The sequence below is a fragment of the Sitophilus oryzae genome, unplaced genomic scaffold (genome assembly GCF_002938485.1).
Source record: "Sitophilus oryzae breed Bouriz unplaced genomic scaffold, Soryzae_2.0 scaffold_1494_pilon_pilon, whole genome shotgun sequence".
Lineage (NCBI taxonomy): Eukaryota > Metazoa > Arthropoda > Insecta > Coleoptera > Curculionidae > Sitophilus > Sitophilus oryzae.
Window position 1 is genome coordinate 1,428,988 of NW_022146163.1, and position 14,350 is coordinate 1,443,337.

The 14,350-nt window shown below is 31.9% G+C and overlaps 2 protein-coding genes across 7 annotated transcripts in view; both read left to right on the plus strand.

Annotated features, from left to right (window-relative positions):
- The window catches only part of LOC115877483 (uncharacterized protein PFB0765w), a 32,716-nt gene extending 25,810 nt beyond the window's left edge, over window positions 1-6,906 (plus strand). For 5 of the 6 annotated variants that reach the window (XM_030893654.1, XM_030893655.1, XM_030893659.1 and 2 more), the window contains 2 exons: window positions 1,417-1,567; window positions 6,778-6,906. In XM_030893654.1, coding sequence (XP_030749514.1) covers window positions 1,417-1,567; window positions 6,778-6,795 — 169 coding nt within the window. In that variant the 3' untranslated portion in view covers window positions 6,796-6,906. Of the gene's footprint in view, window positions 1-1,416; window positions 1,568-6,777 lie in introns of those variants that run through there. The other variant, XM_030893657.1, reaches the window with a different exon arrangement.
- A 1,841-nt stretch (window positions 6,907-8,747) lies between these two features.
- Window positions 8,748-14,350, plus strand: part of LOC115877484 (cytochrome P450 4c3-like) — a 30,695-nt gene continuing 25,092 nt past the window's right edge. The window contains exon 1 of the mRNA XM_030893661.1: window positions 8,748-9,021. Within this exon, the coding sequence (XP_030749521.1) occupies window positions 8,862-9,021 (160 nt within the window). The 5' untranslated portion in view covers window positions 8,748-8,861. The remainder of the gene's footprint in view (window positions 9,022-14,350) is intronic.

A 14,350-nucleotide genomic window follows, 5' to 3' on the forward strand; every position in this document is an offset into this window, starting at 1 on the left:
TATGCTATGGGGGTGGTACTATGATTAAGTCGCAAAAAAAATCACCGTCGGAATTTTTTTGTCGAATTAAAACGACGGCGATTTTTTTGTCTTCAAAAAGATATAAAAACATAACACAAAAATTAAAATATAGATTTGTAAATAACATAAACAAAAATGAAACAACGACGTTTATTAGTTAATTTTCTATAAACTATAAATAAAAATCTCTAAACTATCAAAAAAAACTATAAAAACTATAAACTATAAATAAAACTACAAAACAAAATCAAGTTTTCTATTACGCTGTTTGGAAAACCTATCAATAACAGCATCAACATTTTTTTCAATATCTTTATGGATATTGATTAGAGTTAAGCCCACTAATCTGTCCTGGCCAATAAGAACACTTTGTGTGCTTTTAATTAGGTCGAAGATATTATAAACGATAAATCAACATAATTAAAAGCATACAAAGTGTTCTTATATGTCGGATATTAATTTAAAAAAATCCTTTCATAGTCAATGACTATTTCAATTCTCGTATCTCGTCAAGCGTCAGGGGGGGGGGTACTGTCCCCCAGTACCCCCCCCCCCCCCCCTTATCTACGCCCTTGTGTATAAGTAAACTTGCAAGCGATGTAAAGAATAGCACCGCAGGTGGTATATCAAACGATGATCGCTAGATAATTCTTAACATTACCATTCGCCCGACATTGTTCGTCATCGTTTGCTGTATGTGTACGCACCTTAACAAGAAATTATTTAATACTGTTATAAAATTAAAGAAAATCATGACCTCTTAATTAATAATGCAAAAGCAGGTTTGCTGCAAAACCCAAGAATTTTGATTTTGTAAAATTTATCAAATACTTAAACTTAATTTGGTGCTCAGGAAATGAGCAACTGGGAAATTTGCCCGTAAAAATTCTGCAGCACTAAGAATATGTTGCTATGAAAAAGTTGCAGTAAATAAAATGCCTTTGCTACTGATGTAATGAAATAAATAAAACTGCAACATAAATATCATCTTTCAAAACATAAAATTGCAAGACTAGCTTACCATATTAGGTAGTGACCTTTACTTGATGGAAATCCATTTTCAACTGGGTATTCCAATAAAACAACCGTTTAAATTTCCACAAATTTTAATGGAAGAACCTGATAGCAAAAAAAAACGCGTCAGTTCTTTTTATTAAAATTTGTGGAACAATATTTTTATGAATTGGATCAATGATCAGTACCTCGTATTTTTAATTTTTGTGTGCTCAGCAACACAATTTAGGAACTGTTATTCAATTTTGTCACTGGTTTATACCAATACCATTCCGTATTTCAGCAAGGTAACGTGTACTTAATACCGACTTTTATCTGTTCCCAATAAAAAATATCCTTTGATATATTTCAAGCAAAGATATATTTTCTTTTCTTTTGCAGCATCAACTTTCTAAAGTACCAGCCGCCGCCAAAGAACCTGGACTACTTGCAGAAATCGGAAGTGTACCGCCTAATTCACGGGATGGAACCTCCAGTGAGAGGAGTGGGAGCCCGAGCTGAGAAGATATTATCCGAGAGAGATTATTACGGGGTAAAAAACTATTCCGGTGAACTACCCAGACACACAATTTTTGCTTTTTTCGTTTTTTGATCAAAAGTTAACCATTGGTAATAGCAATAGCAGTTTTAAATAAAAATAAAAATACAATATTTTTTAGAATACTTTTATCGGAAACATTTCGCCAGATTTTGTTGAAATGAACTATCTCTTCAACATTTTACTTTTAGAAAATGACTACTTATTTTGCAACTTCAACGACTACCAATTCTTCTTCCATGGTTTTTGAGAAAACATTTTCGATTTTTTTCCTGAATCACCTAACTATTTTAATAAACATGTTATTCCAAAATGGTATTTTTCCAAAATGTCTTAAGACGGCAATAATCATTCCTCGGCATAAAGGAGGAGACAAAGAGTAAGCTTCTAAATATCGCCCAATTCACTTCTTCCAACGCTATCTAAGATCATAGAAAGGTTGGTTAAAAAAAGGCTGTTATCTTTTCTGTTTAACTACAAAATACTGAACATCAAAGTCCACAAATAACCATCATTTTGCAGCAACAATTTTCTGTGATTTTTATAAGGCGTTCGACTGTGTAAATCATAAGATCCTAATTAATAAACTGCAGCACTATGGATTCAGGAGAACGTCTCTCGAATGGTTTAAGTCGTATCTAAACAACAGAAGTCAACTTGTGAGGGTGGATACCACGTTGTCTTCTATCAAGCCAATAGAATGTGGAGTACCTCAAGGCTCAGTACTAGGCCCTATTTTGTTTCTTCCTTTTATTAACGACATTGCTAACATAAACATTGGTGGTAAAATATGTCTTTTTGCGGACGACACTAACATCACTTGGAGCAACAAGGACGTCACGGCACTTCATAAATCTATCAATCTAAGTCAAAATAAACCCGAACGTTAATTAACTTGAAATTTATGAATCCTTTACGACACTAACATTCGACGTTTTTGCCAACTAGATTATTAACGCATACTAGAGTTTATGCTCTTAAATAGCCTGATGTGACAACAAAATACTAGGTTAGCTTAGGAAAAACATTTTTTCTCAAAAACTATGCGAGGTGGGATTATTTTACAAGAGAAAAAAAATGTAGCAAATATTTCTTCTTACAGTGCCATACCGTTGATTAAAAGAATTGAATTTCTTCAATCAACAGCCATAATTAATACAGAGCGTAGACTCCCTATGTTATCAGCATAACCTACTAACATACAAATCTGTTTTTTTATCTGAAAAAATAAAAAAGTTATAGGGGTGAGCCACTTTTGAGACGACCCGGTATATTAAAAAATATTGTTTCATAATGTAATATCATTTTAAAATTCTTGTATGTTATTTTAGATTCTGAAGATAATTTTAGAATAAACCGGAATATATTTTTAATAAAAACATTATTAATTATTAACAAGGTTATAATTATGATTTTGTTACAAAAACCTTTATATAAATGATTATGTAAGAGAAAAAATCAGATTTTACATTTTACTAAAATATTATCTAAATAAGCGCCTTTCTACAACAACGCCACTGACTCCCAATGGGTAAATTGAGAGTACGGCCTACCGGTCGAAAGTCGTTTCAAGACTTAAATGGATTATTTAAGTCAAATTTCTTGCAAATTTGGCACTGGCGAACCATATTTTAGAGTTCTTGAACAGAAAAAGTAAATAGAATAAACACTTAAGGACTACAAGCTAAGAAAATGCGTTAATACAACCGGGGAGATAGCGGCAACAAAGCTTTACCGCACACGTGCGACACGTACTACAAGGTAATAAATGAATGAACAGGCGACCTCACCTCTAATCGGTGTTGCCTTATTGTAAAGAACTTATCCTTTTCAAATAGTGTCCGACTTATAATTTAGTAGTATAAGGACTATTTAATACATCTATGGAATATTAAAACCTACTTTATAAAAATGTAGTATTAATATCTCAGTATATGTGTATAATAAGAAAAAAAATATTGATAATATTAAAGACGTGACAACATAGGCTGGATGAGGAAGGCTCGGTCGACTGTACCCAGAAGTAAACATGTGTACAAAAAAGATTGTTTGACTGCGTTGAGATGTAAATAGTGTAGTCTATATTTTATTTTTATTTTATTTTAAGTCTATGGTTATCAGTATTTCACAAGACACGGGACTTACAGTTTATCACCGAATCTGTAAGGAACTAGATAAGTCGCTGTACAAGGTGGTCGAAATTGGTCTGTTTTAACAGAGAAAACCTATTTCCTGAATAGATAGAGCAAAACCGACATAGATGTCATGGGCTCGATTTCTGAGAAACGTTTAATGTCCTAAACCGCCTGTTCATATTTTCACTGCCAACCGAGATACAGAGTCTTTTTGAATTTTTTACCATTTAGAAAACTACCCATAACTTTTGTATTTCCCGGAATAATAAAATTAAAATTCTGTAAAAACGTTCTTAATGCACTTTTTAAGCACAATCCAGTGGTTCAGTCAGTTTTTTTCTACACTTGCTTTTTTAGTCAGAAATAATAAAAAATATATTTTTTTAAATGGAAACCACAGTTGGCTATGAACATAAAAAAATGCTGGCGTTTAACCCTTTCCAACGATATAAAATTATGTGTATTTATTTCTAAAAATGAGGGAAATATTACGTTTTTAATCTTTGTATCGAAGCGGGCCTTGATTTTGTGATGACCTATAGTTGCCTAATTATTTTTTATCACAATTTAATATTCTATATCATTATTTATCTGCATAATTAAAGATTTTTGAAAAGGTAAATCGACATTATATATTAGTATTACCATTTACAATTAAATAGCCAGTGTTACAACTGCACTATTAAATGGATAATTTAGAGAGAACTGGGTTGGAACAAAGGATTCCATATCTTGGCCTGCTAGGTCCTGTGATGTAACTCCTTTTGACTTTTTTATGGGAGAAAGCAAAATAAAAAGACTTATATATAAGGGAAGAACCATTGGGACGAGAGAAGAATTACAGAAGACTACTAGGCAAGCTTTTGGACTTATTACACCAGCTCGCCTAATAAATTGTTCTAAGTCTGTGCGCAAAAGATGTTTATTATGTATTCAATAAGGGGATGCTCAGTTTGAACATCTTTGATTATTTTTTTTAGAAAACTATACTCGTCATTCAAAAAATACTTTTTTTTTAGTTTTATTCCTTGTTTATTGTATCGATTTCAATTGTAATTACTAATACTAATATAGAATGTTAAGATACCTTTTCAAGAGTCTTTAATTATGCAGATAAATAATAATGTAGAATATTAAATTGTGATAAAAAATAATTAGGCAAATAGGTCAACACAAAATCAAGGCCCGCTTCGATATAAAGATCAAAAACCTAATATTTCTCTCATTCTTAGAAATAGATGTCCATAACTTTAGATCATTGGAAAGGGCAAAACGCCAGCATTTTTTTAAGTTCATAGCCAACTATGATTTCCATTTAAAAATTTATATTTTTTCTTATTTCTGACAAAAAGAGCAAGCATAGAAAAAAACTGACTACGCCACTGGATCGTGCCTAAATAAGTGCCTTAATAACGTTTTTAGTATGGGCAATAAGTCATGGGCAATTTTCAAAATGGTAAAAAATTCAAAAAGACAATAATATCTCAGTTGGCAGTGAAAATATCAACAGGCGGTTTACGCCATTAAACAACAATCGAGCCCATGACATCTATGTCGGTTTTGCTCTATCTAGTCAGGAATTAGGTTTTCTCTGTTAAAACAGACCAACTTCGACCACCCTGTACAAGGCAAATATTATACTTAAAGGTTTGCTATTGCCTTCCTAGAGGTGGCGGCTCACAGGTCACTCTATTTAGATATATAAATAAAGCTACCGTACTGGCTAGGGATCGAACTCGGTACCTCTCGTACAACAGGCGATACACTACCCCTGGAACCATGGCCGGGTACAGTAAATATAATCCAATAAAATTGTCACTTGAAAAAAAAATTACGGGCAAGCTGATTTTTTCAGTTTGTCAGCGACTGTCTTCTGAGTGTAAAATAAACAAAATCGGAAATTTTTTCCTTGCGGTTTTTGAGCAATAGGGGTGGTTTTTTTAAAACTGTACTACAACAAAATAATTAGACGCAAATTGTACATAAGAACATTCTCCATAAGTTCGCCTAATTTTTTTGTAAGTTTATTATTTCCGGACTTAGCAGCCGTTTCATGAGCCCTTTGGGGTGGTTTTCAAAAAGTTTGTTTGTAGCAAATTGACCTGTATGAAAGTTGTTCACAATAAATAGACAAACAACTTTTCCTCATGATCTTTATTTTGTAGCTTCATTACTTTTGGAGATAGCGTCCAGTTCATGAACAAATTGGGGTAGTTTTATAATTTTTGTTTAGTTGTACAAATTTACCAACTTAAAGGTGTTCATACTAAAATTACATGCAAACTTCCCTATGATATGTATTTATTTCCCCAAAACGAAACATGGAATTCATCAAGCGAATGAATATTATGATTTTTTTTAATTGTATCGTCTTCTTTTGTGTGATGGACCTACCACTTGTTTATGATCTGGGCGCTATCTCCAAAAATAGTCAAGTTACAAAAAAAGTTCATAAGGCAAAGGTATATGTACTCTTATTTTGAACGAGTTTCCTAGGGTGAATTTGCTGAAAAAAAGTAACATTGAATACTACCCTAATTTGTTCATGAACTGGACGCTATCTCCAAAAATAATCAAGCTATAAAAAAAAATCATGAGGAAAAGTTGCTTGTCCATTTATTATGAACTACTTTCATACGGGTTAATTTGCCGTAAAACAAACTTTTTGAAAACCACACCAAAGGGCTCATGAAACGGCCGCTAAGTCCGGAAATAATAAACTTATAAAAAAAATTAATTAGGCGAAATTATAGAGAATATTCTTATGTACAATTTGCGTCTAATTATTTTGTTGTAGTACAGTTTTAAAAAAAACACCCCTATTTCTCAAAAACCGCAAGGGGAAAATTTCCGATTTTGTTAATTTTACACTCAGAAGACAGTCGCTGACAAACTCTGAAAAAATCAGCTTGCCCGTATTTTTTTTTCACTCTCTATACGGCGATACAATTTTACTGGATTAATACTCCAAGGAAAGGTTTACGAAAAAAAATCAGATATTCTTAAAGTTGCAAAACATTTCTATCTAATAATTAATTTTATAATTATTATTAATATATTTTCTTGCAGGGTAAAGGTGCCCCTTAATGGAATCGGCAAACTGAAGATGTACTTAAATTAATGTATCAATCATTTTCAGCATCATATTGTTCAAAAAACTGTAAACTTTATAAAATAAAATGTATTATAATATGACAATCCATGTTTCATTACAAGACCCAGTTGACTTTGAAAAGTAGTTAAACTAATTATTTGGATGTTAACGCAAATTACTTTTTCAGTTGGCTAGGTGATTTATAATATAATCAAAGTTATTATTAGTAACGTTTTTCCACACTAAGTATAAATAAATTACATTTAATGGCGTACAATCTTGAAATTCGAACATTAATAATTCTAAGTCTTTAGTACACATAAATAAATAAATAAAATTATATTTAAAACCGTAAATATTTTCTGATATCTATACAGGGTGCTACAAATTCGAGGTATAAGCATTGATATCTCGGTAACCGTAATAGATACGGTCATGGTTAAATTGGGCCAAAGTTGCGCTTTGAGATGTTCACCAAAATGCCATTAAAAAAGTTTTAAAAATTTCAAGGATTGCTGAGTTTTTTGGAAAAAACGGATTTTTTTGAAAATTAATTTTATTTTTTCCTGTCGTTACTTTTAAGAAAATCAAAAAACTAATTGCACATTCTCATATCCACTTTATAAGGGCTGATGAGGGCTGATATCTGATAGTTTTTTAGATTTTCAAATTAGCTGATAATTTGTGAGATACAGAGGCCAACTTAATTTGTTTAAATACGGACCTGCATTTTTTATTTCAGATTTTGAAAGAACTTGGTCTCCTGAGTACAATGATATGCCACACTTAATAGTTTTTTTATTTCGGACATTTGAACACAATTTATTTAAACTAATTTCAAGTCCGGCTCTGTTTTTTTTAATATTTAATCTATTCATCGTTAAAACATTGATAAGCTTTCAAACTTAACAATGACGTGGGGTAAAACATTGAATATGGAAAATCAATTGCAATAAAATAATAAAAAAAGAATATATGTACAAATGAATACATTACTTCACGTCATTTGTAAAAGTGAAATCAATACATCTCAACATTTGCAATAAAGGGTACAAAATGCTTTCGAAAGTATAAGAAGAAAGTTCAAAGAGCTATAAATAAAAAAATAGGGAGGGTGGTAAACCCTTTCGAACATGTAGAGCATTAGAAACTAGTTTGTAAAAGTTAATTTATTTATAATTAATTACGATAAATATTAGGCATATTATTAGATCACATACTGAGATTTCAAATTCACAATAAAAAAAGTTAAAATAATATCTTTAAATTGCTGATCTGGATATAATTTATTTGAATCTTCTAATTGGTTCGATTTTCCTTATTCAATGTTAATCAGCCCTGATCAATATTGTTGCGATGAATATAATCAGATTAAATAATTAAAAAAAACAGAGTCGGACTTGAAATTATTTTAAATAATAATTAAATAGTTTATTTTGTTGTTAAGATACCCAAAACAAAAAAAAATATAAAGTGTGGCATATCATTATACTTCTTTTAAAACCTCAAATAAAAAATGCTGGTCCGTATTTAAAAAAATAAGTTAACCTCTGTATCTCACAAATTATCAGCCAATTTGAAAATCTAAAAATACCATCAGATAACCATAATAAAGTGGCTATGAGAATGTACAATTAGTTTTTTGATTTTCTAAAAAGTAACGACAGGAAGAAATAAAATTGATTTTCAAAAAAATTCCGTTTTTTTTTTGCAAAAAACTCAGCAATTCTTGAAATTTTTAAAACTTTTTTGATGGCATCTTGGTGAACATTCCAAGGAGGCCACTTTGCCCCAATTTAACCATCTTCATATCTATTACGGTCTCCGAGATACCAATGCTCGTACCTCGAATTTGTAGCACCCTGTATATGTTTAAATGTATGTAAGTTAAAAACAAATATATACGCATACAGCGATAAGGTTTAACGACTTTCTACTACACGAGTCCGCTCTGTACCATTGACAATAATATCAGTTATAAACAAAGTGGGAGTGCATCAGGCTGCTGTTTTTTGGAGTGGCTAGATGTTCGTCAGTCGGTGCGATTGGTGCGGTTAAAATGTCGTCTCTATTTCTTTACGCGGTCGTAACCCTCGCCGCAATTTGGTTGATAGACAAATGGAGAAAGCGACTGGCCTTCTACGAGAAATTGAGATGGGTGAACAAAGTGCCCGGCCTGCCGCTCATAGGCAACGCTCTGGAGTTTAAAGATCCCACAAGTAAGCGGTGTTTTTGTTATATTTATTACATAAATTTACAAAAAAAATTAAGATAGGTCTGCTTCAGATCTTTTAAAGAGGTTGTATAATTTAAAAAAGCATGTTTTAAATTTGTATTGTGTTATTTAGTTTTTCGTAATTGGCTTAAGGCTTGGTGTTTTCCAGTGGCGGCTCGTCAGGGTAGGCAAGGTAGGCGGCGCCTACCCTGAGATGTTGGCAGAATTTAAGCGATTTATTACATTACATTATTTACTCTATTAATGTTGCCAATACATAAAAATACTGTTAATACACGGAAATGTGTTTTAATAATCAATATTATTTTAATATTTGTGGTCTTCTATATTAACATATTCACTACCGCTAGCGTACGCTGACCGCTGACTGTGCCGCTCCGTTAGAAAACAAAATAATTTTGATCGTTGGAGTGCCTTTGTTCGGCGATTTCTACATCGCCTACTATCAGAGTCGATGCACTACGTACGACAGTCTTCTGTTTCTGTCTAACTCATCGTGAGGTAGCGACGCGACGTAAGTCGTTGTTGTATCGTATTAAGGCGGGGCTTAGGCGTAATCTCCAGTCGCCTTCGCATGAAGTCGTGTTGGCTCGGTAGGCTGTGAAGTTAAGGGGATTTTTTTTCGTATTTCAGAACAATAAAAAAATAAAAAATAAAAAAGCGCGTTAATTTTATTCGGTGCAAGAAGACGATACAACAGATATTACAGAAAAGTCTCAGTGCTATTTCAATTCGATATGTTAATAAAAGCGGCTAAGTCAAATATCTTTGCGAATTTTATTTTTATGAAATATTAGATAACATTGTTATACATTTAGAAATAAGGTTTGCAGATAAGTACTCGTATGTTTCAATTATTTTTATTTATCTCTTGCGGATCCGAAATTTAAAGAATCCTATAAAAAATTTCCAACGCATTTAACATCTGATTTAACAAACTTGTTATGTTGATACATTTCCAACTTCCAACGCATTTAATAGTGATTTAACAAACAAAAAATGTTATTGACCAACATAAATTAATGAATAAATTGTAGGTATTAATAATAGACATAATAATTTCGATTATAAAATAATTTAAGGATAATAATCCTGGAAATATATTTCCAAAGGCTTTCAAATTGTTTGTTTTGTTTGTTACTAGACCATTTACAAGTACTTGGGTTGAGAGACATTTTTCATGTTTGTGATGAAATGCTTTAAAATTTATAGTAGAGATTCCATGGAAAATAAACGTTTATCGCCACTTACCTTACTTTCAATCTAAAAAGATCTGTTCACAGCTCTTCAACAATCTGATGATTTTACTGATATAATAATAAATAACTTTCCTTTATTAAGAGACCGACTCATCATTTTAATATATAAAACATAATTATTCTTTCTCTCAATACCACCAATTTTTAAGTTTGCGTAAATAAATAAAAATAAAATAAAATTTTATGATGTACTCCATAGTGACTCCATAGTAATAGATAAAATAGATTAATAAAAACTATACTTGTACATTATGTCAATCATTATGTCACTATGTTGAATGCTGTTATTTTTGCTTTAGTTTTGTCCTAAATATTTTTGAGCTATGTTTTTAACCCAGAGATAACATATATTTACAAACTGGGCTAGGGTATTATGTCAATTAAGGGGGGGGGGGGGCAAATAGACGCAACTAAAATGTTGTCGCCTACCCAGTCACACGGGTCACGAGCCGCCACTGGTGTAGTCTCCGTGCTGCACCATAGGAGAATATCGTAAACAACTGGTATATACAAATACACCAGCTTAAATAGCGAGTATACGAAAAAATTTTGTTATTTAATTATTCAAGTGTTAGGAAGTATAATTTGTGAAAATTGTAAAAATAAAAATAAAAAAGTAAGTATTTGGATCTAGAATGTAGAATGAGTAAGAGGGGGAGTTAATCACTGCGACCTTAAAGATCTATTGTGCCCCCCTTCCTTGAGTCATCACACAATCTATAACCCATCATACCCCTGTTATAGAGGGGACAGGTGTAGAGGTTCGATAAGAAGGGATTTTTCGAAACTCGAATTCTAAGGGTGTGAAACTATCCCTCAAATATTAAAATATTTTTTATTTAAAAACCGGTGAGTTTTTACTTAAACACGTATATTTTATTTTGTTGTTTTACATATTTTAAGATTTTCTATAAATTTATACAGGGTGTTTCATAAAATATGACCATTGAGTAATCACGATTCTGCTTAAACTGCTTAACTTTTAAAGCTGATTTTTGGCAAACGGATTGATTGTGGGGTGTAGAGGTTCGATAAGGAGGGGTTTCTCGAATCTCAAATTCCAAGAGGGTGAAAACGCCCCTCAAATATTACAATATTTGTTATTTAAAAAACGGTTAGTCTTTCGGGAAAGCGCTTGGACAAGCATAATTTATTTGGTTTTTTTACATATTTTGAAATTTTTTAAAAAATAATACAGGGTGTTTCAAAAAGTTGGGTAATTTCTTAACCACGATTCTGCTTAAACTGCTTGATGTAAAAAGCTTATTTTTGGCAAACGGATTTTTGGAAAGTCAAATTCCAACGAGATGAGACTACCCCTCAAATATTACCAAGTTATATAATAATATCGCCATATTGTTTTTTCTCATGCTGACATAAATAATGTGAGAAAATTTTATCCAGTTTGTATGTTAATGGAAATTCTTGCTTTGCTTTATTATCACCATGACGAATGATCGCTGGTACACGCTAGTTCTATGTATATATTCGCTTTAAACAAAAGAAGTTATCGTGGGGACTGTAATAAAAAAGAAGAATATAATTATAATTATTGGGCAAATCTACAGTAATATTAGCCATGGAACATGACTACCCGTAGGCACTCAGTGTTTCTGCCTTCCGGCTTGATCCGTATTGAGCACCTCAAGAGATTCATCACTCCTTTAAGAGGCAGGGAAGTTCTTTCCAAAAATGTTTTGTCACCTCGCGATCTACCATCAATGATGTCCAACGATTCCTTCAAAGAGACGTTAGTATGTAGATTTTCTACCCCAAAATAATTTATACATTTATCTGTAGAACCCTATTCTGTGTTCCTAAATATGCATTCTGAAAAGAAAATTAGGACTGCAAAATTTTTATAAAACCAACATTTTATGACATCTTTTTTATGTTATTTATATTTGTAAATACTTAAATTAAGTTTACATATCGTCGATAAAACATAATTTAGGATGAGATAACCCAGCTAACAAAGTTGTTCTATAAATTTAAGCTAATAGAACATTTATATCCTATTAAAGTTTTATAGATATATCTAGGACACTAAATTACTGTATTAATGGAGCATATGAGACTATTTTGTTTTCAAGAACTGAATTGTTCTTTAAACTCATTGCAAGAACGTTCTTAGGGCATATATTATAGAACAGTTATAAGACCAGTGTAAAATTTGCTCTATAAGGATGCTCTGTGACATAATTTTACAGCAACGTGCTTATAGAATCAAATTATTGTAAAGCCGATGCAAAATAGAGCTCAAAAGGACAAAACCACACCCTGTACAACTCTTATACAATTATCCCATAATGTCGCCTGTACAGTCTTAATAGAACTATTGTATAAGAGTTTGGTATGTGACGATTATGCTACGAATACCAAATAGCAAATATGGAAGCTGCTATCGAACTTAAAAGGGAGCAGCTCTATAAGGTTATTTTATAGAATAATAATGTAGTTCTTATACAATAATTATAAAGCAAATTTTTGTTTTTCCATCTTTTTTGTTCCTTATAAAAACGCTACAGAATTAGGTACAATATCTCAATTATTATTGACTCCATTTTGTTTTAAGTGTACAGGTTTTGGGCAACGTCCGAGAGAACGTCTTGTTTAAAGTAGTAATAATGTCTTTTAGTGGTAAATGGAAGAAAGTAAAAAAAAGTGGGGCATTTCGGAGGCAAACGAAAAAAATTTATGAAAGTTTATTAAGCAATAGTGTTCATTTAAAAATTTTCCATTTTTTGGAATTTGCCATTTCGTTAAAGTCATACCCAGATGTGCTTTTTTTGGGGAGCATAACTCTAACTCGTTTTGGCCTTGGTACTACCTCTGGTTCCTCTGACTCAGTTGAATCTTCTTTTTTAAGCATAGCTCGTAACTCCTTTTCAGCAGTTTCATATGTTTCCAATTCTCTTCTTTTCAATTTACAGCTCATTTGGAACCAGGAATCTTCAGGGATAGACGTCCCTATTTTAATAAGTTTTTCTGCCTTCATTTTTGGCCAAAAAAGTATCCCTTCTTGTTCCCAAGCCTGGGGGACTACGGTTAGTTGCTTAGAACCTTTTTCTATTGTCTCGACTATTTTATACATTTTTTGTTTGTTAAAACAATGCTAAAACAATAACTTAAACAAATAATTAATCTGGAATTATGCCTAATAACAACATACCTTTTATGAAATCACCGTTAAAAAATATCCTAAACAACTATAAACAGAAAGGCAACAGGTACCAAAATTGTACCAAAATATTGTTAAATAAGTTTTGAGGTTATGTTTACAAATATGTTGTCACATCACCACCTCCACACAAGGCCATCAACCTTTTTCAATATGGCGGAGATAGAAGTGCTTTATTTGGCGCGTATTTTAAACCCTGTTTTATTTTATTTCCAAATAGACATTTTTCACACAATGTCGGGTTAGATTACGTAATATTTCTAAGTTCTAAGAAAAGAGTCTAAAGTTCTCCACATAAGTATGGAATTTTTTGTATTATTACTTTTATGAAAACATCAGTTAGTTACTTTTTATAAAATGGTCTGCTTTCTCAAAAAATAGGTAGTGTTAAAATATTCAAACTTGAAGTACCATGTATAGGGTGTTCAAAATCATCGGAAAAAGAAATAACCAGAAATATATGACAGAAAATAGCGATATACAGTACGTCTGTTCGTTCTGTAGCTACGGGGTATCCGTGAGAGGGGAAACGAAATTCTCTCGATGTTTTTCGTAAAAAATTAGACGGCGCGTCCCATCAATAAAAATTCGACAAATTTGCAAGTAGCCAATAAAATGAGTGGGCGGAGCGATTTGCGGTGACGTACTCGTCAAGTCGACGTATAAAATATATTGCTGTTTATTTAAATGTTTTTTGTCCGCATTCCTTTCATAGACACAGATCCAGCAGACGTACTGTAAACTAAATATTCAATTCCAAACACTTACCTACCATAGTTTAGAATTTACTGAACGTTTAATAAATATATACTATTATGGACAGTATAGGAAGTTACTTGTCTTAGTAAAAGCCTTGGTAAATGCTCTTGGAA